The following is a 23558-nucleotide window of genomic DNA, read 5'->3' on the forward strand; positions in this document are numbered from 1 at the left end:
TTCATAAAATGCCAAGTTGGTAACCCAAGTGTGAAGCAGCAGGGGCAGCCCACATGCTGCCGGCTTTCCCGGGAACAGGCACCAGCCCCACCTTCTGCCTCTGCTGTACGGTCCGGGGGAACGAGAGAGAGAGAGAGAGAGAGAGAGAGAGAGAGAGAGAGAGAGAGAGGCATACTCACGCCCTCCGTCCTGGAGAGGCAGGCAGCTCTCCACGTCGCCTCCGCCGTCGGCGCTGGCCCCGGCACCTGGCTCCTCCTGCTTGGGGGCTGGCGGCGCGTCGGGCTGCACCATGGGGACGTCGGCTTTCACTCCACCTGGGGCCGGGGCCGGGGCCGGGGCCGGGGATCCTGCGGCTCCTCCCCCGAGGACGGCGCTGCCAGAGCCCGGCTCATCAGGACCAGCGCTGGCTCTACCACTCTCTGCTGCCTCGCCCCGCGTGGGGCCGGGGGATGCTCCGCTCACGGGCTCCGCGGGCTCCGCTGTGAGATCTCTCTGCGGAGGTGGCACCACGAGAAACAGTTTGGGCTTCTTGGAAATGGGAGGTGGCTTCCTGCTGGGTGAAGGGCCGGGGGGCTCCTGGAGCGGGGCGGGCCGGGGCCCGGGCCCAGCCTCTGCCTCCCTGGCACTGCCCGGGCCGCGGCTCGGGGGACCATGCTCGGCTGCACCGTCCCGGTGACCCTGACTCGAGCTCTTGGCAGGAGGCGGCGGCGAGCTTGTCACAGAGGCAGGCTGGCTTTCACTCTCCATTTCATTTATGCTATTTCGGGATTTCAAGAAAGCAGATGGCTTTAAATGATACTGGGGAACGACCGGAGTTAGTTTTTCCTGAGATACTTGTTCATAGAACAGTGCTTGCTCGGTTCCTGAGTTCTTTTTCACGGGCCTCAACTGTACCATCTGCAACGTTTCAGTGGTTATCAGGGGCATGGGGGGCCTCCCGCCTTCCTCCTTGTTGCAAGGCTGCCGGAAGCCCTCCCGGGAGCATTCGGGCTGGCCAGGCTTTTTGAAAGAAGGCCTGGCGTCTTTCATCAATGTAGGGTCCAGGGGTGGGGCAGCGGGGGGCAGTGGCAGGGAAGCAGATGCACCCAGAGTAAGGGGGCTGAGTGCCCTGGGGGAAGGAGGGAGGCACCCGCTGGCAGGGGGAGAGAAGGGAGTGAGAACTTCCGGTGGTGGAGGGGGGAAGAGGGGAGACTGAGGCAGAGAGCCGTCAGGGGAATCTACTAAAGGTGGGGGAGGAGGAAGAAAAGGAGACTTGTCAGCAGGACACGGTGAGGGGAGAGAAAGGAGAGAAGCACCCGCAGTGGGGGAGGCCAGCACCGAGTCCAGCTTCTTCATTGTCCCGCTTCCTTCCGTGGAAGTATTGGAAGACAGAGACGTGGACGATGAGGAGACGGATACTGAACATATCAGAGAGGACTTCCTTTCTGGCACCTTGGGCTTGGTCTTCCCCTTCCCGTTTGCTGGTGACACTGATTTTAAAAACACAGGCACAGGGGTGAGTGCTGTGGGTGTATTCGACTGGCTGGAATACCCGCTGGATGGAGAAGTGACCCTGTGGGACTTCTCTGGCGACGTGATCTTTGGTTTGACTGAGCCACCAGGCACTTGGGTCCTGGGTCCCTCCTGGACGTGGTGGACTGGCCCATTTCCAGCCGGCACCCCGCTGCTGGCTGAGCAGCCCCCTCCAGGGGGCCCGGGGTCTTCCTGCATGCCTGTGTAGTCAATGTAGTAACCCCAAGGGTCTGTGTACTCAGACTTGACGCTGCTCGTGTCACTCTGCGACGGCGTGGCCCCGCACAGGGAGTAGACGTTGGGGGTGGTGGCCGAGGTCATGCTGCTGCTGGCACTCACGGTGCTCTGGCTGCGGGAGCGAGGCAGCCAGGGCTCTTCAAAGTCGCTGCAGGGGCTCTGGGAGGGCGAGCTGCCGCCCTTGCCCGGGAGGTTCAGCTGCAGCGAGTGCTGCAGCGAGGCGATCAGGCTCTCGTTCAGCGCCTGCCCATTGGACTGGACGCCCTTCTTGGGAATCCTGCGCAGGGAGTCAGTCCGAGAGGGTGGCAGAGGCGGCTTCTTTGCTTTCTTCAAAGAGATGTTTCGAGAAAGGGACTTGTCATGGTAATGTGACCGGTCCCCTTGGTTTTTCGGAGCTCTTCCATCAAAAACATTGACCACACTGTGCCTGGGGTTCCCAAAGCCATCACTATTGTACTGGTTTCCAGATCCCTGTCCCGGATCGGGGTGCACAGATGTGTAGTAGCCATCATGCTCCTCTGAATACAGGGATCTGGCATCATCTTTGGGGGATGTTTGGTCCAAGCTGCAGCTGCTCACATTACTTCCGGGAGTGGAGTAACCAGGCGTTGTCAAATGAGCCTTCAGTGGGCATGCTTGCCCGTTACCGGAGGCACTATATTCCCAGGGCTCCGAGCTGCTGGGCCCCGTGCCTCCTGAATAACTGGACTCACTCTTGCCATCCACATCCTGGGCGTGGACTGGAGAACTCAGGTTGTTTTTACAGTTATAGCTCATGGCTTGGGACCCATTCTCCCGATTTGCTGAAGTATTTAGAGAAACCACTGAATCACAGAGGGACAATAGCATGGTTGCACTGGAGGTATGGGGATCTAAGGCCTGTGAAAGAATGCTGGGGTGACCCTCTGTCCAGTTGCCACTGGGAGACTGATGATCATCTTTACTAGTATGCCTGGAGAGGAGGTGGTCTCTAGATTTTATCTTTGAGTATGAAGAGGAGCTGGTGATTTTACTGTCCAGCTGTCCTGAACTCTGAGCAGTGTGAATAATAATAATCTCTGAAGAGGAAGAGAGTGTGGCATTTGGGATGATGCTGGTGGAGTAGGTGGCATGAGGAGAGACCACACACGCTGGGCTGATCACATTCTCAAAATGCCTCAGCTCCTGGGACTTGGGTCTCAAAAGCATTCCAGTCCTTGAGGCACCTCCCAAATGTCCTGAATTTTCATCTACTTGTGGGTGACCACTCTGGTAGGGATAAGTGCCATCCAGGTCTTCTGCAGGGCTCAGGGCACCCAATCGTGACTCGAGGGACTGAACACTCACCCTCGCTCCAGAACGTGGGAGACTGTGGAAGCCAGCATCATTGTTGAGGCGAGAAGGGAACACAATACCTGCAGAATCACTCAACACAGACATGTTCCCGGAGGAGCCTGAGAAGTGGCTCATCTGGGCAGCAATGCCTTGCCCCTTCTGTGCCCTGATTCTTCTCATTGAAGGGGGTACAACTTTCACTTCCTCAGTCTGACAGCTGGAGTCCCTGGTTTCTGAGCGCTGCCCAGCAGAGCAATAGCTATCAAGCCTTCCCAGTGTGGAGCAGTGGTCTGGGGTGTACAACGAGTGACCACCACCATCATCTTGGCCAGTGACTGATGCTGGAGATAAAGCAGAAGAGATTTGTTATCTCAAAATATCTTAGTTCATCACCTGTACCCTCACCCCCTTCTAATTCTGCTGTACTTAAAAAAAATTTTTTTTTTCTATTTGATCTAGTTTCTTTTCTCCTATAGGTATCTGGGTGAGAGTCTAATTAGTTATACCGATAGCTCCTAAGGTAAAAACCCTTATTATGAATTTCATGTCCTTCTACTGATTTGTACTTCAAATCCTCCCATAGATGAAGTGCTACATATCGAATTCTCAGTTACTCTCTTTGAGATCAAGGCTGAGTGCTCTGTGGAAGATTTTCTTTTCAAATAATCTCCTTTTGGTAAAGATTTCAAGGTGGCCTGTCACCCACCTGGTGACTACCAGAGCATCTGTCAAGCTAAGACTGTCTTTCCCAGAGTAGGGCTCAACAGTAGGGCTACAGAGATACCATTTACAAGGGATATTGGTATAAAACAGTGTTAAGTGCATTAATTTTTTTTCATGTCAGAAGGAAATCGTAAGAAAAAAATGATTTACAGGCCCATCTGTGTTTCAAACATTTCATTATCCATCTCAAACCATTGTCATCTGTCAGTGACATTCAAAATCCAAGAACAATCTGTTGTGTTCTGGTGGGGAAAAAGCAGCAGGAACCGATCCAGTGAGCATTTCCTCAAATTAGGGTTATTCATTTCTTGGAGCTTACAACCATACTGAGAGTAGGTATGTTTAAAGAAAGAAGAGAAAAAGCATAAAAAGGGCCACATGGAGAGGAAAATGAGAAAAAAAAACCTTAAGTGTAGATAACAGTTAGATTTCAAGCTATCTAGAAAGGAACAGAATCTCAAAAAGAAGAAAAAATCATGAAACCAACAACTTTATGAAGGTGTACAGAGAGAGAAAAAAAATCAATTCATGCATAGTAAACATTAAGACACACTAAATTTTGAAAAACAATAGCAAAACCAGTTTTTCTCTATGTTGTCTCAAAAACTTAAAAAAAAAAAAATCTCAAGCATGCGCTTTGGTGAGCAATGCAAGCTGAGTGCCTGCCGGCATCAATGTTCACCTGGGCAAGCACACTGGTGGTGATGGGATTCCTGAGAACTCCCTCCCTACCCCACATCAATTAACCTTGTGTCCCTGACTGGATATAAAGCCTTTCGTTCATCTGAATAGCAAAGGATATTGCAAATACAGCAGTGATGGTCTTGTATGAACCACAAAGGAGATGTCATCCTACGAGAATAAAGTGTAAAGCCCATTCCTTCATTTTCGATGATGGAGAATATTTTTATACTTGTATTTTTAGCAAAGAGGATCTCTTTCTTTCCTCTACCCTCTGCCAGGCACACTCACTGAAGACAGACACACACACACAGATACACACAGACACAAAGACACACACACACACACACACACACACACACACACACAAGGTTTTCCCTTCAGGAAGAGAGGAAGTGGCCAATAGGCAGAAGCAGGAGAAAAATCCACTTTGAGGAAAGAAAACAAAAGATGAAGTTTTTGCCACTTGGTATTTTAGGAGGGAAATTGGCTTGTATGACTGTATCAGTTTGCACCAGTTTGGCTCCAAATATTCAAGATACCTAATTCCATTCAACAATGGATTTTTATAGCTTTTTCTTTCAAAACTGCATAACATCTCATGCAACTTTTGCATGAGATCAGTGGTAAATTTTTAACTACCATAAATGATGTATTGATTCTTTTAGGTAACAATTTTGAATGTGAAACCATCCTAGAATTCTCAAAATGGAAATATAGCCATTTCTTCACCATTTATAGCCCAATACAACTTTCTTATTAAAATCATGTTTTTCTAAAGACCCTTAAAAATACATGTAAAATGAAACTCACATATCAGCCATCATAGGGACCACTGAAGTTCTATTTCAAAAATAGATCCTCTAATATTTTTCTTAAGATTTTATTTATTGATTTGAGAGAGAATGAGAGACGGTGGGGGAGGGGCACGAGGTGGAAGAGAGACAGAGGGAGAAGCAGGGAGAAGCAGACTCCCTGCTTGGGGAGCCCTACTCCAGGCTCGATCCTGGGACTCTGGGATCATGACCTGAGCTAAGGGCAGATGCTTAACCAACTGAGCCATCCAGGCGTCCCTAATATTTTCATAGTACAAAAAGTGTCACATATTATAGGACACAGATGAATACTATCTTGACTAGAATTAAATAACAGAAACAGACTATAAAAAGAGATCTGCGAACAAATATAGACCTCTTAGGTGTTGCTAAAAATCTTTTTTTTTAAAGATTTATTTATTTATTCATGAGACACCACACCACACACCCACACATATATACGCAGAGGAAGAAGCAGGCTCCATGCAGGAAGCCCGATGTGGGACTCAATCCCAGGACTCTGGGATCATGTCTTGAGCCAGAGGCAGATGCTCAACTGCTGAGCCACCTACAGTGTTGCTAAAAATCTTGATGGGGGCAGCCCTGGTGGCTCAGCGGTTTGGCACTGCCTTCAGTCCAGGGCATGATCCTGGAGACCTGGGATCGAGTCCCACGTTGGGTTCCCTGCATGGAGCCTGCTTCTCCCTCTGCCTGTGTCTCTGTCTCTCTCTCTCTCTGTGTCTCTCATGAATAAATAAATAAAATCTTAAAAAAAAATCTTGATGGGATTTATCTGATTTTGCAAAATAATATAAAGAAAGAATTATATACTTTTTTACTTATTACACAATACTACAAGGGATGTCCAATTAAAAAATATATGTAATCAAAGATGATAGAGATCTACAGTTTAGTTAATTTAAGGTTTAACACAATGATTTTTAAAAAGTCATGTCTGGTCTTATGTTCTTAATGCTCTTAGTACAACCTATCAATAGTTATTCAGAAGATGATTCCCTTAAACAAAGCTTTTTTTGCTTGAGGAATGCAGTGTTCCAGGAACTATTCAGTAACCAAATATAAGTATATAACAACAAAATGATAGTACCTGATTCTAGAGGATGAAAACTTGTGATGGGTTGTTCAAATACATTTCTATGTATGTTTAAGATAATAAGAGTAAAGAAAAAATTAGAAATTCTGTCTGATTTGGGATGGCTGGGTGGCTCAGCAGTTGAGTGTCTGCCTTTGGTTCAGGGCATGATCCTGGGGTCCTGGGATCAAGGACCACATTTGGCTCCCCAGGAGCCTGTTTCCCCTCTGCCTCTGTCTAGGTCTCTTTGTCTCCCATGAATAAATAAACAAACAAACAAATAAATAAACAAACAAAATCTTAAAAAAAAAGAAATTTTGTCTGATTCATTTAAATGGAAGGCAACAAATTATTACCTATAAAGTACTTGAAACGGTAAATATAAAACCTTGACTTCAAAGTATTCTAAAGTGGCTTACCTCTAAAGTCCCCTATTTATGGATTTTGAAGTGAAAAGTCATATAGATTTAAATTAAGCACAATCAACTCTCTAATTCTGGAAGAATCTCTGGTTAGATTTTTAAAAATCCAAATCCCCAGCAACTTGGGCAGTTGTCTAGTGAATAGCAAGTGTGTTTCCCAGTGACTGTTTTTTTTTTCAGATAATCATTTCTCTTTTCATCTGATTTGTTTGACTCAGCTATACTTTCCCATGCTTCACAACTAGAATAGACTAATTTTTAAGGAAAATACCAAGTGTTTATTTTTGAGAATCATTAGTTAGGTAGCTTTGAAATACCAGGCACCTTATAAGTACAAAACATTGGGGAGGAAGGGCAAGATCAACTACAAGTCATAAAGTGAATGAAGAAAAATATATGATCCAAATTTTCTGCTAAATGATACTATATTTAAATGTTATTTTCCCTTACTCTATCAATCCTTAAAACTATAGTTGTTATTTGTCTTTTTTTAAAACTAGCTCTAACTTATCTCAGTTGACCACCAGCGAGGATCCAGGTCATTTCATTGACTATGAAATGACATCAACTATCTCATGTTTGGCAACAATCACAATGCAAAGATTTGGGGAAGCTATTTGCTTTCTTCCAGCATTACTGGGATTTCTGTGTTAAATGTAAAAGAGAAATGAACATGGGCCCCAGGGACTCGATCATTGATTTTAAAAATAAAATTATAGAAGACATGATTTACCTAGCTGCTTAGACCTTCTAGTAAGGTCAAAGAGGCACCTGAGTTACTGGCTTCATACTGATTGGTTTAGTAATAAAAATGATAAAAGTGCATACCTCTGAGGTTCTAGAAATTATATTACATTATGTACACATATATAGTAGAGGGGAGACAGAGAGAAAGAGAGAGAGAGAATTCATATTGAGTATTTGTGTGTATACATATCTTTACCTGGGCCAAACTATCCTTACTCTTTGCACAAAGCTATCCACAACCTGTCTATTTGATTGTACAGCCACTAAAATACAGACTACCTTGAAACATCAACCTTTTTATCTTACAAAGGGTCTGTCTTTATAAAGTCACTCACTCCTTTAAAGAACGCTCCCTAAAGATCAGTTAAAATATAAACATTACCTGAGTGCTGTAAGAAATTAGCCCATTAAGCACCTACTGAACATAAGAGTAGGTACTAGGTTTCTCACATTAGTTAGCTATCACCTAAAGGAGGGGGAAAAAAATAAAGAGTCTGACAGAATGAGATCCAAGAGAACTGGCCCAGATCTGGAAGCAGATGCAAGGGCATGAACCAGACAAATTTCATAAATCCTGTGGATGCAGGCTTGCCTTTGTTTGTGATAAAACCCTGTTATGAAATAAGATGGGCACCCATATGTCATCTGGGTCACTGGAACAATCTAGAGCAAAAGCTAAGAGTCCCTATTCTTGTCCCATTGTGGCTTCAGTCTGGAAGGTCGAGCATACGTACTGCAGAACAGGATGGCAGGAAAAGAGAGAATATGGGTAAAGAAGAGTTAGCCTTCCATTACTGATACATGGCTCTTAAGCAGGGGTATTGGGAAAAAACACAGAGGTACAATGTCTTTAGCACCCGGATGTTGCAATGCTACCTCAATGTGCTGTAACAGATCACCATAGCTAGGAAAAATTCATTTTGACTGAAACATGGCTGAGCAAGTTCAGAAATAATTATTCTGAATTTCTAGACCCTCAATAGTAAATGTAAGTAAAAACATCAGGTGAAAGTAGCTATAAGGAAATAAGTCCATTAGTTCACTGAAGAGAAAGAAGCAAATTTCAAAACAGGTACTATTAAGTTCCCTACAATAATTATAAAAGCAGCTATTAAATTAACATATGGTAAACACTACCTGACATCAAGTGCTTCACCTGTATAAATTCATTATATCCTCCCAACAACCTTATGAGATATGTTCTGTTAGCATCACCAACCACATTATTTGAATGAGGAAAGCAGACTCAGAGAGGTAAAGTAACCAGCCTGAGGCCACCCAGAGAGTAAGTGGCAGAGCTAGGATTCAAATCCAAGCAGCCTGGTGTCAGAGTGCCTGGCCCTGACCCAGTATGCTCTGCTGCCTCTGTAGACATTCCTGATGGGCCCGTTAAAAACCAGAGAGAGGAAGTGAATATAGAAAGAAAGGACTATCCAAAGCTTATATAAAGATAAGCAGAAATAATACGGATAAGTGAATTATGAAGTAAATAACCCTCTCTACTAGATTAAAATAAAAGGACGGGGTGTCTTTTTTTCTATTTTTGTCACAGGTTGAAAAGTACTGACCAAAAATACCTATGAAATTGTTTCATTGGAAGTTCCATTAAGGCACTATCCAACATAAATGACTATTTCCTATTGTACTGAAATTTACTAATCATCCCACACTGCTGTCTCTTTGATGACAAAATGCCACCAACACTGTCAGTATGACTAATGAAATCCATATTTACAATCTGAAGTCCTAGAATGAGTTTTCAGTTTTATGAAAAATTAAGATCTAAATGAAGGGTAAATGTCATTGTGGAAATATCCAATGTGCAAGGTTCACAGAGATGATGACATTACCGAAAATTTCCATCACCCCAATTAACAGTTTTCATATAGGCTCTTTGTGTCACCTTCTCACCAAAATTCAACAAATCATCTTCATGAGATGTTAAGACTTGTATCCAGTGCCTCACTCAGGAGAGAAGCCGTTCCTCTGGGGACACCAAACGGCTATCAGAATGTATTGATCTCATAAGCACGATGATGAGGTTAGAGTAGTAATGCTGAGCAGTAATGTGGGGCGACAAAATACAGTTCTGATGAGCCATACCTAGCTCCTTCTGTATGTTGTCAGGGACTCCTGTAATAGTCTTTCTCCTTTTGACTTTCTTCGGTCGTCTTACCAGAGTGTCTGTGTAAATTAGAGACCGCCGAAGACTGGCCTGGCGATCGAAATTCTCCCCTAATATAGAGTAGTAGAACAAGCAAAGCAATGTTATTTTCAAGCAAGCCGACACCATGCACTTTCTTCCAGAAGCTTGTTGTAAAATGATCAGAAGGTATTAATAATGATGTTAGCCAGTCATATGATGATGAATAAATGCTGAAGGGCAAAAATAGGAAGGAAAGCACATTATCATCATAAGGCTGTTTTGTTTTGTTTTTTGTTTTTTTTTCCATTTCCAGTGTGTGTCCTTCCAAAGGAAACACCTTGATCTCATTTGCAAACGAGGTGGGGTAACAAGTGCAAATCTGTTAATAACACACTTGAACAGTGATTCTGTGCTATTTTAAAAATTGGGTCATTTTGGAAGTGTTTTACATAGGCTCTCTGGTCACTGAAATCACTCTTTATATCAGTGTACATAGGACGGAAATGGGCATATTGTGTTCATTTGGTTATCTCTAGAGAGCAATATAATGTCTTATCCTATGTGATGATACAAATAGCTTAATCAAGAATTCTTGGATGGGGATCCCTGGGTGGCGCAGTGGTTTAGCGCCTGCCTTTGGCCCAGGGCGTGATCCTGGAGACCCGGATCAAATCCCACGTCGGGCTCCCGGTGCATGGAGCCTGCTTCTCCCTCTGCCTATGTCTCTGCCTCTCTCTCTCACTGTGTGCCTATCATAAATAAATAAAATTAAAAAAAAAAAAAGAATTCTTGGATGAAGAGCTTTTTCTTTCAGTCAGGGTGGATGATAATTTGGACAGGCTGTAGTAATTGCTGTGGTGTGAGATACAACTATAATGACCAATAAAAAGCCTTATAATGATAAAGTACTTTTACCACAATGAGACCCAGTAGCACTGCTGTTGTTAAAGCTGAATTGCTTTCTCTGTTTCATAATCACCTTTTATAATTGCTCTTAATTCAGACATTTCCGGTAATTTTGCAATCAAACCTAGAATGCTACGTCTACTGGATTTTTTTATCTCTAGATTGTGAGCTTGTGTGACTAACACACCAATGTGATACCATAAAATAATATAGTATCAGTTATTGATTGGTCTGCTTTAAATTATTTGTGAGTTTAATAAAGAAAGTTTTATAGCACTATCTTTGTTAAATGGTTATTCTGCTTAAAAAGAGATTTTAAAAATACATAGGTACACAAATTATATACTTCCATCATTCTTAGGTTGTAAAAAAAAAGTATAAAAACATTCACTCTTTTTAGCAATACTGACACATGTTCAAAGTAAATATGTTGTAAACCAGTGAACTCTCTATTTAAATAGGAAAATCTAAACAGAAGATAAAAGACCTGAATAATCGAAACACATTTCACCTATGAAGGAACAAGCATAAATAAATGCTTTCAACTTTGAAAATGCTTGCAACTTTGTTCCTAATGGAGAAAACTAGAAATGACTGAGAGAAGACAGTGAAACTCCAAAAGGTACCATCACTGTGATAAATACATCACTCTGTGCAATAGCATATATGGTGCTTCTAAGGGGCAAGTCATGACTTTCATGGTTCATTAGTTTCCTGCAGCAGAGGAAGACAATTTCCTTGTATCAAGGCATTAAGAACAGACAAAACATTAATAGTTGCATTTAGTCTCTAGTTTTGCTTCCTAAAAAACAAAACAGAAACAAAAGATAAACCACCCAAACTCCAAGGAAATTGAGAAAATATAAGAATGGCATCTAAGACAAATGTCATTAAAGGCATCATCCAACTCTCCATCTTGCATCATGACCCAAGAAGTCTGTCCTCTTGGTGGACTACACATTTCTTGAGGGCGGTACCATGATTTACAGAACTTAGCAACCCTGTGTCACTCAGCTTGATGCCTGACACAAAGTAGGTATTTAATAAATACCTGTTGAGAGGAATTGAATCACTTCCCTTCATTGAAAAACAGCCTTAGTCATGGTTACCACTTAGAAATAAACTTTAGCTAACTCAGATTAGTACAAAGCCAGTTTGCCAAAACTGTTGAAGCAGGTTTACCCACTCTATTTCCAGATGGAAGACTTGTTATTCCACAGGGCAGAATATGAAACCTATGCATATATACATTTCATTTGAAACATTTTTTTTTTTCTCTTCAACTCCCAGAACAGGATGAGTCCCTACAGGACTATGACTAAAGGGATTAAATTGATTTTCTGGCTGGCAGCTCACTGTGCTAATGTTCTACTTCTATGCCTGGCCAGCTTTGCCCTGGATGTGAAATAGTATATTTATTGACATTTCTTTTCCCTACTGAACCGACTAAGAAATCAAACTAGAGTGTCAGTGTTCATCCAAATAATGGAACATGTGACAATTCTCTATAGGAAGCTACACTTTAGTCTCAAAGTTTTCTAGGGGCTCAGAAATATAATATTTAAAGAGCAGGAAGCTATATAACCCATGTCAGTTTGCTAAAAGTGAAGAGTTTAAATGTAATGCTTTTTTATATCACAATATCAGAAAAATTCATCTCTATATGAAATATATGTGTATGTATGTGAACACATGGACCAGAACACAGATCAATAAATAATATTTATTGTGCCTAATAATATAATTAGGCACTATATTTAATTATTACACTTCTGAAAGTGGTAATCACTCAATTAAAAGTAAATTGCACTTCAAGATAACTCATATTGCTCACTTCATTATTGTTTGCCTTCCCTATGTGGCATTTGAAGGACTCTTTTAAACTCTGTGTAATTCATATCCATTTAGTAGTCATTAATAGGAGAAAATTAGGGATCCCTGGGTGGCGCAGCGGTTTGGCACCTGCCTTTGGCCCGGGGCGCGATCCTGGAGACCCGGGATCGAATCCCACATCAGGCTCCCAGTGCATGGAGCCTGCTTCTCCCTCTGCCTATGTCTCTGCCTCTCTCTCTCTCTCTCTCTCTCTGTGACTATCATAAATAAATAAAAATTAAAAAAAATAGGAGAAAATTACAGCTCAAAGAAATGGCACTGTCTACTGTTGTTAGAACACATTTCATTGCAAATAATTCTTTATTTCTAAAGCTATAGGTACTCTGTTTTACATTTTCTAACTTCAGGATAATGCATTTATCCTAATTCCATTAAGGACTGTCATATTTCATAGCACAGTCTTCTTATTATATTACTTCTGAGGCATTTAATCATATATAATGTAATTATGTTTCTGCTGCATTTAATCAATCAAAGAATGTAATGCGTTTTCTTATAGAAGATATGTGTCCACATATTCCATAGAGCAATAAACACAGTTTATTATGAAACACGGCTATTTATAAAAATAATCTTAAAAAGATATGATCTAGGTGTATGAGAATCACATTCGGGAAGATCAGCAATGTTATCTGCCAAGAAAATGGAATAAAATACTATGCTATTAGGGTTAAGTACAGTCAATGTGGAAAAATGTACATGGAATTTAAAATAATTCATGCACTTATTTACTAAATCTCCCTAGAATTCAAAGCAAGTGTAATTTTTATTCTAAATGTAATTTTTAAAACATCTGTAAGGTTTAAAAAAAATCTTCATTAACTATCAAAATCTACAACCTTTCTAACAGCAGTCAACAGCAGTAGCAGTGGCTTCAGAAATACAGCAAGGGTGCTGTGGTTTTTCATCCTAATTTCTTATGAAAATTCATACTTATTGGTCACCTAGTTTTTTAGGTTCTGGCCCAAGAGGCCATGCTTTGTATGGACTGATTATCAATGATAATTATGAGTAATCTGCTTCACTTGAACACTCTGTCCAATGCTAACTCTTAACCCATCTTATTTTTTTACTTGGTATGCCCCTCCCCACCCCAAACCACTGACCTATCTTCTTTGTGGGCTATGGAACTGATAAAGCAGGACAATTTTGACTTTTAATCTTTAACAACTCCTCTAAGTTTGCGAAGTATTGCCTTTGAGCTTTACGTACCTTGCTATTTGTCCCCTTAAATATCACAGATGATTAAAATCTAAGCAAAAAAATTCTAAAAGAACTTGAATTTCATGTTTGGCAATATTCATACTCCAACTTAATATAACATATTCTAAAAATTTTATATTCAGAAGGAAGTGATTTTTATTTGAAGATTGTAGAATTCAAATAATGGGGATCAAAATATAATTTTACCATCCTATTAACTTTAAAACAATATTTTTATAATTTTTACTGTCAATTCACTTGATATTCTTAAGCAATGTTTCCCTTTTTCTATTTAAGACAAAAAGGTAAGAAAATCGATCATTTGGAAATATCACAAAACTGTTATTTTCTCACTTTCATAAATACAACATAAAATAGCCCTTTAGAAAAGAAACATCATTCTTTTCTTACCCAGGACCATGTTTAGAAAATGTTTTCAAAAAAGTAATTTAATGAAACTCCCCCCACACACACACTTTTGATGAATTCCATGATATCAACCTTTGGTAACACAAGCAAGAGATATTTCATGTGCATGCACATATGTAAGTTTTAGTATTCCTTTTAAAGAGCAGGAAGCTGGACTGCAGCTATTTTTATCTTTGATGTATAAATGAAATGCTAAGAGCATATAACAAACAAAAGCCCAAGTCATTCTCCCAAGTACATTTAGAAACCTAGCTGCATAGCAAAGCATACCAGTTATGTTAATGGCAACCACATCAGCCTGGACTGTCTGGGCTTGCTGTCGCATCTTCTCTTCTGGTGTTGGCAAAGGAAGTGACTTGGTCCAGTTCGTTTGAGTATTAAGGTCGGAGAAGTCACTTGAGGTTGGCGTTTTAGGTCTCCTGATGGAAATAAGTCTTTCTTCTTCTGATGAAGAAACAGAACACTGCAGGGAAAAAAGTAAGAAGACAGTGTGTAAATAGCTGGCAGAAACATTTAAAAGTACATTTCTTATTTAGAAAAAAAAAAAAACGGATTTGAAGCAAGCCCCCTACTCCCCCGCAAAAGTTCACATTTAGGAAAGAAGCAGTGATTTCCAAGAAAACTGCTCTTCATCATCTAGACCATGACCTGTTATACATATGATTCGCACAGTGGCCTTAATCTCTAAACCATGAGGACTGAAAAGGGTTTTGCTGACCCACAATATCTTTTCCGTTCTTCCTGTTTTTTCTATATTTACTATGGTCAGAAAGCTTATGGATTTAGTTTACCACCAGAAGCCTAGAAAAACATCATGGCTGTGGCCAGCGGTTTACATTTTTATTAAAATTTTGTTTGCTCAAAGTAATTTCTAGCCTCAATCTTATTTCTCTAAGGCACTGACCTCAAGGAACATTTCTGACATGATAAGCTATTGTTACTCAACTATGTGTGCTCTTCTGAAACCATTTACACGGGAAAAATCAGTGTGAAATTGTTAAATTCTAAGAAGCTGACTGAAGCTCTGCTCTGAGGCTTATCAGAATTCCACGAAAACATTTCTGGCAGTGTCTGTTTTGATACAGATTAACATCCTAACTGGAGAGCTCTTCTTCAATACCTTTCTTCCCATAACATCTTAAAAAGCATAAGCAAGAAAGTTGTTTTGGCAAGCATTTTATGATGGATTCTAAGAATAAAGAGTCAATGAACCTTTCAAGGGAACATCTGTGTAACCAGCACCCAAATCAGTTTAACATTCCCCTCCCAAAAACACAGAGCCCCAAGCAAGGGTAACTACTCTCCTGACTTATAACCCATGGCTTTATTTGCCAATATTTGTCCCAAAGAGAATTGTGATGTATGTTCTCTTTTATAACTTACTTCTTTCATTCAATATTATGTTTGTGAGAATTCATCTATCTTTCAAAAGCAGGCATTGATACCTTTCTGGATTTAATGCAAGTTTCTAAGAGGACACTGGTAAGATTCTTACAGAAATGCATTTGTTAGAAATTTCAACCACTTAGAAGAACACTGTCATCACTCTTTATTGCTATTGGGTTCAGCTTACTGAAAATATCTATATCTATTCTACAACTACCAGCCCTCCACAGATTTGAAAAAGACTAGAGAAGAACCAAGAAAAATAGTTTGGTGTTGGGCATAGGGTTGAGACCAAGAATCCAAAGACTGGAGTCAATTCACTTTATACCTGCCAGACAAGTGATCTTCAGACGTTTCCTGAACCTAATTTTCCTTTGCTGTAAAATGGGATTATACATTTACTTCCTGAATCCCCCAAAGAGCTACTCTTAAGACCTAATGAGATAATATCTATGAAAATGTCTGACTGGGAATGAAGGTGGTGGCCATAATAATGGGACTTTTGGAAAAGATAATCATGAATTGACAAGCACCCAAGTTTCTCTTTTATTGCAAAGACACTACCAATAATAAAGGTGTTGTGGAAATAGTATAAAATAAAACATTATTAAACATCTCTGTTTTTGACTTTATATTCTTGATACATAAAACATGTAATATGATATTGTTTCTTCTCCACCTAAGGAAAATGTGAAATAATATTTGTAATTAAACTGACAAATAAATATATTCAACTTATGACAAGCATGTTATAGACATCTGATTGTGATACTAAATTATACCATATCCATTCATGTTTGATCCACTTCTGGGAAAATGGTTATGATTCCTACAGATCCTTGAAAGACAATCAAAGGGGGCAGCCCCAGTGGCCGCAGCGGCTTAGGGCTGCCTGCAGCCTGGGGCATGATCCTGGAGACCTGGGATCGAGTCCCACATCGGGCTCCCTGCATGGAGCCTGCTTCTCCCTCTGCCTGTGTCTCTGCCTCTCTCTCTCTCTCTCTCTGTGTCTCTATGAATAAATAAATAAAATCTTAAAAAAAAAAAAAAAGAAAGACAATCAAGGGAATTTTGTGGTCAACATGGCAGCTAAGCCATAGGAATATAAATAATTTCCAGCCTTTTTGCACTTGTAACACTCTTATTAAATTTGACTTATATATTCTCTATCCTTAAGATGCGGACCCATACACACTTACTCTCTCTCTCTCTCTCTCTCTCTCTCTCTCTCTCACACACACACACAAGTAAATTAAAACCAATTTCATATGAGTATTTCGTGAGTTTCTGATGTTGCTGATTGAAATTCAATTTAGTAAATTAGAAGGTTACTCCAATTTTTTGATGTACAGATAGAAATAATTTTTCAGGTAATCTTGAAATATGACACAAACCTTGAAGGCCACATGAAGCAAATCCTAACCAAACAGGTTTACCAGCAAGAAAAGTAAAGCTATAGCTCGACAGAGAATAAGTAGCATGGTGACACCCTGCAGAGCAGGTTCCCTTTACTATGTGACTTCTGCCAAGGGAGCTGGTGAAGCACTGTTCACAGTTTGTGTGCATCTCAATGGCACTCATCAGCCCTAGTAACCTACTTTGCTTTTAGTTGGCTGATAGTGTCAGGATTGATAACTATCACAATGAAATAATACTTCAGTTTAGCCTTGTTGCCATGGAATAATCACCAGGGATAGCTCTAGCATGACAACTTTCAAAGGTAATCTATTTTATTAAGTGTTCCCTTCGTTTGCAAGAACATTTCCCAAGCATGCCACAGAATAAACTATATGCAAATGTGACTACTATGCAGTGCTACAACTTACTAAGAAAAATTAAAACCAGGACAGTAATGACTTCTAGAATAATCTGACTCCTAACCCTCCTAGCATTTGTAAATACAGCAAGGGGCACAGGAAAAACCTCCTGCATCTCAATGGCAGAACACATCATAATTACTCCATTAAGATAGATACTGTAATGCTCTGAATGATTACATTTGCCTCTTAACTGGTCCCCAGCTTCTGTCTACCCTCCTGTTCTAACAGTTTATTTCTCAACACGGAGGCCAGAGGGATCTTCTTAAAATTTATGTCAGATCATGTTGCTCCTCTGCTCAACCCCATCAATATCCTTACTATGACCTACAAGACCCTATGTGGTCTGCCAACAGCCCACTGCTATCTTCTGAACTAAATTACTATTCATTCCACCCCTTATTCTATTCCAGCTGTACCACCCTTTCCATGCACTTTCTTGTATGTATCATGCACACTCCTGCCTCAGGGCCTTTGCAATTGCTGCTCCCATTGTCTGACATGCTCTTTCCTGAGACATCTAAATCTTATTTTTCTTTGGGTGTTTATTCAAGAGTCCTCTTCTTGTTGCGGTCTTAGATGTTCAGCATCCCTAAAATTTCAACTCCTCCCCTCTCTGCTTTTTCTCTTTAGTACATATCACAAGCATATATGTATTTTAGTTATTTATCTTATTTCTCCCATGAGAACATAAGTTCCACAAGCTTTAAATCAGAATCACACAGAACCTTGGCAGAATTTTAGCTAAATAACTGATTGCTATGTGTCTCACTCTGGGATGCAGACTTTATAGAAATTGGTTATCTCATTTTAATCTTTATAGCATTAGCCTCATTTTATATATAAGGAAATGGAGTAAAGTTAAATGGAGTAAAGTACTTTTGGGAAGTACACATGTGGACAACTGGGATTAGAACCCAGACTTAACCCCAGAGTCTCTGCTGTAAAATAACAACCTGGCAATATTTGCAATAAGTTACTAGGTTGTCTTATCTAAAGATTAAATCTCCATTTTTAGCTCTTATCCAAGAACAAACCTTTTGAAAATCTATAGAAGCCAAAAGTGTGGTGTAATGGGAGGGGCAGTACACACTAGAGTATAACACTAAGTAATCAGCATCTTGGCTCTGTCATTTACTAGTTGTAGGTTTTGAGCATAACTCAAAGTGCTCAAAAAAGAGTAACTCAAATAGTTTCAACCATGCTTCATATTAATGGAATCCCTTGATATGAAGTGAATTATTTGTTTATACCTTGGTTTCAGAACTCAAATGCAGTTTTTAAGTCTGTCTGTTGGTCAATAATGCTCACCATACCCCTACCTTAGTCCTGGAAGGAATAGAAAGTCACAAATGAAACAAGAAGCCATAATTCCTTGTGCCAGAATACTGAATTTAGAAAGGGAGACCACCGACCACAACAACAGTGGTCTTGTAGATTTTGGATGCTGTAAGCCTGTACTTCAGAGACTCATAAGTCCTGTCTGGAAATCAAACAAGCTCCCACCAGATGGATAGAGGAGCCTGGAATATGGTCTCTTTGGCAGCTGGCCAACTTACCAAAAAGTGGGCTTAACTGCGAATCACAGACTAGCCAAGGCTTTTTAAAAAAATCTGCTATGCTCTTAAAAATTAGAAACTGGAATTATAACCAGACCTAAATTTAGCATTCATTTAGTAATCATTACGTGAAAATACAGAACAGATGAAACTATATAGAGCATTATTTAAGAGGATGTCAACATATTATATATATTCCATCCCTTTTTGCAGGACACTTTCTCAGTTTTCGGTGTTTTTCTCTCCAGAATTAAATCTCTCTTGGGTTGACTCTTGGTTTTCAAGATTTTAGATGGTTTTATAAGGTGTCAAAACTTCTACAGTGTTTTTTGGCTATATGCTCCTTCTACCTTCAATATATTTAGACCCAAAAGATCCTGACTTAATTCTGTTCTCTCCTGTTCCTCTTTTCCCCTTTGGACCCAACAACAACCAAAAAAGCAGGGGTGGTAGAAATGGATCTTTCAGAAACACAGTTCATGGTTCATCCAGAAACTCTATGATGGCCAGGTAGTGGTATCAATATCCACATTATTCAATAACTTTAATTATTCCTTTTCTCCCCATCAGTGTATTAGCCCATTTATCCCAAAGCTAGTCCCTTTATCAATACTACATGTTGAATTAAAATACTGTGAATTTAAATTATTGCATTAAGTGATCTTTTCCTTAAAATAACAGAAAATACTTAATTAGAACATAAATGTTTAAAGTGATGTAGTATTTATTTTTAATAATCTTTTAATTTTAATAAATGACATATACAAAGTATATAACATAATGAATAGTTCAGAACTTACTACCCAACTCATGACTTACATAAAGTATTACCAATAACTGCATCTACCTCCATGCTTCCCCCAAAGTAACTACTCTCCTGATTATGCATTAATCATTCCTTTACTTTTTTTAATATGTGTACAAATGTGTAAATTACATGTTTATATTTGCTTTGACTTTTATAAAAAATGGTTTCATTCTCTGTGTTGTGTTCTTCGGTTTCTAAGAGACATCCATGTTTTTGTGTGAGCCTACAGCTCATTCATTTTATGGGTATACATTCCATTCCAATACCATATTTATTTATTCACTCTTTTACTGATGGACAATTGGGTTGTAAAAGATGTTTTTTCTGTTATCTCAACAATTATGAACTCCCATGAGAGAGAGGTGAGGAGGAGAAGGCTGTATTTAGGTTCAATTCCTCCATACACTCATTGTATAATTGTATAGTTTAAATGTGTATTTATTTTATATAAATTATATCTTAATAACACTGCTTTATTTATTTTTTTTAAGATTTTATTATTAATTCATGAGAGACAGAGAGAGGCAGAGACATAGGCCGAGGGAGGAGGCTCTATGCGGGGAGCCTGATATGGGACTCGATCCCAGGACTCCAGGATCACACCCTGAGCTGAAGGCAGATGCTCAACCACAGAGCCATCCAGGCGTCCCAATAACACTGCTTTAAAATAGAGATTTCAGTTTCAGTATTTTAAAACTATGTGACTTTAAGCAAATGATATAATTTCTCTAAAATACAGTTTCTTCATCTGTGATATGTGAACAATCCAAGCTACCTCTCATGGTTGCAATAAGTACTAAATCGATTTACACATAGCATTAAGCCTAGTCTCTGGCTGGTGCTTGATTCCATACTGGGACATAACAGAGATATATAAATAACAACAAGACATGGATGTTATGTTCCCATTTAGAGGGGATAGGAGATATGAATAGAGCCCTATTCCAGTGTAATGGGATGTTTACAACATGGGGCAAGCTACTAGAGACGCTCACTGGTTTGAATGCATAAAGGCCTGGAAAAATGACAATTCTCAATCTTCTCATTCTTGCTTGCAAGATACAAAGTAACAAGATGTCCCAAATTGCAGAGCACTGGAATTAGCATAGATCCTTTTTGTGTTCCCACCATGCCCTGAAGTTACTCACACAGAGAGATCCAGTACAAATGACTACATCTTGAGGCATCATAAGTGTTTTCTAGACCATAAACCACCCTAGGTCAGGCACTATGTCTGTATACTGAGACCAAGTAGCACCTAAATGGTTTTTGAAAAAAAAAAAAAAATGTCATGGATGAAGGAATACCAGACAAGTCAATGGTGGAATGAAAAATGACAACAGCAGGCATAATGAGAAGGAATTTGGTTCTTAGTAATCTTGCCCCTTTGTTCCACCAACATGGCGCAAGAAAAAAAGAAAATAGAGTATAAAGTGAGAGGCCTCACATTCATGTCCACCCTGACGCACTCTAGCCATGTGCTCTTGGGAAAGTAATCTCATTAATTCTAAGTCTCGGAGGATTCCAGATCATTAAAATGATAATAATGAATATGAAAATATTTCTTTCATAGTAGTTCCTGTGGAAAAGGAGATATAACTTGTGAAAAAGTTTGGAAAATGTTCTAAACTGTTCTACCATTATTGCAAAGTTAGTAGTAGTAGGGCTGCTAGAAGTTCTACTTAAAAATAACCTACAAAGACACAATGACCAGAAGTTTTGTAGTAGTTGCTAAAAACTCTCAAATTCATTGCTTTAGACCAGAAATTCTATGTGGGTGGAATAAGAGACAGGATAGAGGGAGTGGCCAAATTTCATTGTTCATAGAGTTATTTTCTTTACAGCTAGTGTGAAAAACCAAGCAGTTTAATAATACTTTACTAACCATTACTTGAGCATATTCTGTGTGCCAGGCACCATGCAAAGAATTTCATAAACGGTAATTAATTTCAACCTCACCACATCCCTCTCCGAGGTAGGTAAGTTAGCCATATAATTTATTATCAAAACCAGAACTCCTTTGAAAGTGAAAGGGGGTGCTATGAATAATTACACAGGATAGCAGCTGTAAACCAGGGCTGTCCCGAGAAAACAAGAACATGGGGCTTATAACTCATTATGGTGTGGAAACTTTAGCTCACAGAAGAGAAGCAATTTACCCAAAGCCACTCAGCTTCAACAGGTGGAAAAGCTGCCCCAAATCGGTGTTCTCAAGCATTGTGTTATATAAGCCTGTGACATGTGCAGTTACAGAGCAAGGCTACTGTCTGTCTTCTTCAAAGTCCTCCTTTGATTTAAATATCCCCCACCACTGAGGACTAAAACAGAACCTGAAATGCCAGTTCAAAGAATAACAGGAAAGACAATTTGGGGTTCTATCAATACCATTAAAGCCAACCTTCTATTGCCATAATCCCAGTCTAACTTATGTGTTTGGGGGTTAATTTTACATAAGAGATTGAGTAACTCATGACTGACATCCTTTCTCCTGAGACAATGGGGCCTCTATGAATGTTTCCCTGATTCAGTGAACATATCATCAAATATAACCTCCAACAATGGCAGTTGAAGAAATGCCCTATCAACTCACAGGAAATGTTTTGGCATCTGTAACTGAACTTCCTTTAAATACCTGAAAAACCTGTTTGGTAGTACCTGGTATGCATTGAAAACTGAAAGAACAAAGTCCCAAGACTGGAATAGTACTAAAGCAATGACTTACCCTCTGATTTCACAGTTGAAAAAAAAAAGTATTTTGTAAGATTTCTAAATCCCTTTGCAGACAGCATTTTTCATGCAGCAGATTTATATATAATATGTATTGTTGGGAACATTTTAATTAATTTTCTTGCTACACTTTGAAAAGATACATGTGGGTATTATTGGCAAAACATATTTCCTTATCCCATAAGCAGGAGGCCTATTTGGTAAATGTTTTGCATTAGGATAACTATTCTAGAATAATTCTCTAGAATAAACATCTAGAACAGATGTCCCGTAGGTTCTTTGTTCTAATTTAAGTTTTTAGACTTTACGTTGTTAGCAATTCTCATTTTAGGAGAGTGCTTCTATCCTAGCCACATAATAGATGCTTCATATCGTTGAATGCAAATTAGATGCTTCTCATTCTATATTACTTCTTTTGCTGTCAGAGCATTTGTAGCCTAAGCACTTGTTGTTGTTGTTGTTGAAGATTTTATTTATTTATTCATGAGAGACACACAGAGGGAGGTAGAGACATAGGCAGAATGAGAAGCAGGCTCCCTGCAGGGAGCCTGATGTGGGACTCGATCCCAGGACCTCAGGATCATGACCTGAGTCAAAGATAGACAATCAACCACTGAGCCACCCAATCGTCCCCTAAGCACTTAAATTCTATGTAGTCCACTGTTCTCCTCATCATACCCCAACCCCCCACTGTTTACTAAGGAAATACAAAGTTTCGGGACACCTGGGTGGCTCAGCAGTTGAGCATCTGCCTTTGGCTTAGGTCGTGATCCCGGGGTTCTGGGATTGAGTCTTGCATCGGGCTCCCTGCAAGGAGCCTGCTTCTCCCTGTCTCTGTCTCTCTGCCTCTCTCATGAATAAATAAATAAAATCTTAAAAATATAAACAAAGTAAAGTGTTTCCCTAGAATTTTTCCTCAAATTTGACCTCTACATGTTCTGTGTCTAAAATAACCCAAACTGTTAGAGTAACTTTTAAGAACATAAATTGCATTTAAGGGGTCTTGGTCTTAACATGGAGGCCATAAAATGCTGGCTCGGAGCCCCTTTAATAGTTACTGGACACCCACCTAATTTCAAATGCCAACCTGGTCATATACTGAATCCCATAAAGATTTATGTCTACTTTTGGACTTTATAT

The 23558-nt window shown here is 39.9% G+C and overlaps 1 protein-coding gene across 4 annotated transcripts in view; it reads right to left on the bottom strand.

Moving 5' to 3' along the window:
- NHSL1 (NHS like 1) overlaps positions 1-23558 on the bottom strand; it is a 132723-nt gene that overhangs the window by 7577 nt on the left and 101588 nt on the right. For 3 of the 4 annotated variants that reach the window (XM_055324650.1, XM_055324651.1, XM_055324653.1), the window contains 3 exons: positions 14392-14584; positions 9648-9779; positions 180-3404 (listed from right to left, as the gene is read on the bottom strand). In XM_055324650.1, coding sequence (XP_055180625.1) covers positions 180-3404; positions 9648-9779; positions 14392-14584 — 3550 coding nt within the window. The remainder of the gene's footprint in view (positions 1-179; positions 3405-9647; positions 9780-14391; positions 14585-23558) is intronic. The other variant, XM_055324652.1, reaches the window with a different exon arrangement.

The sequence above is a fragment of the Nyctereutes procyonoides genome, unplaced genomic scaffold, assembly GCF_905146905.1.
Source record: "Nyctereutes procyonoides isolate TBG_1078 unplaced genomic scaffold, NYPRO_anot_genome, whole genome shotgun sequence".
Classification (NCBI taxonomy): domain Eukaryota; kingdom Metazoa; phylum Chordata; class Mammalia; order Carnivora; family Canidae; genus Nyctereutes; species Nyctereutes procyonoides.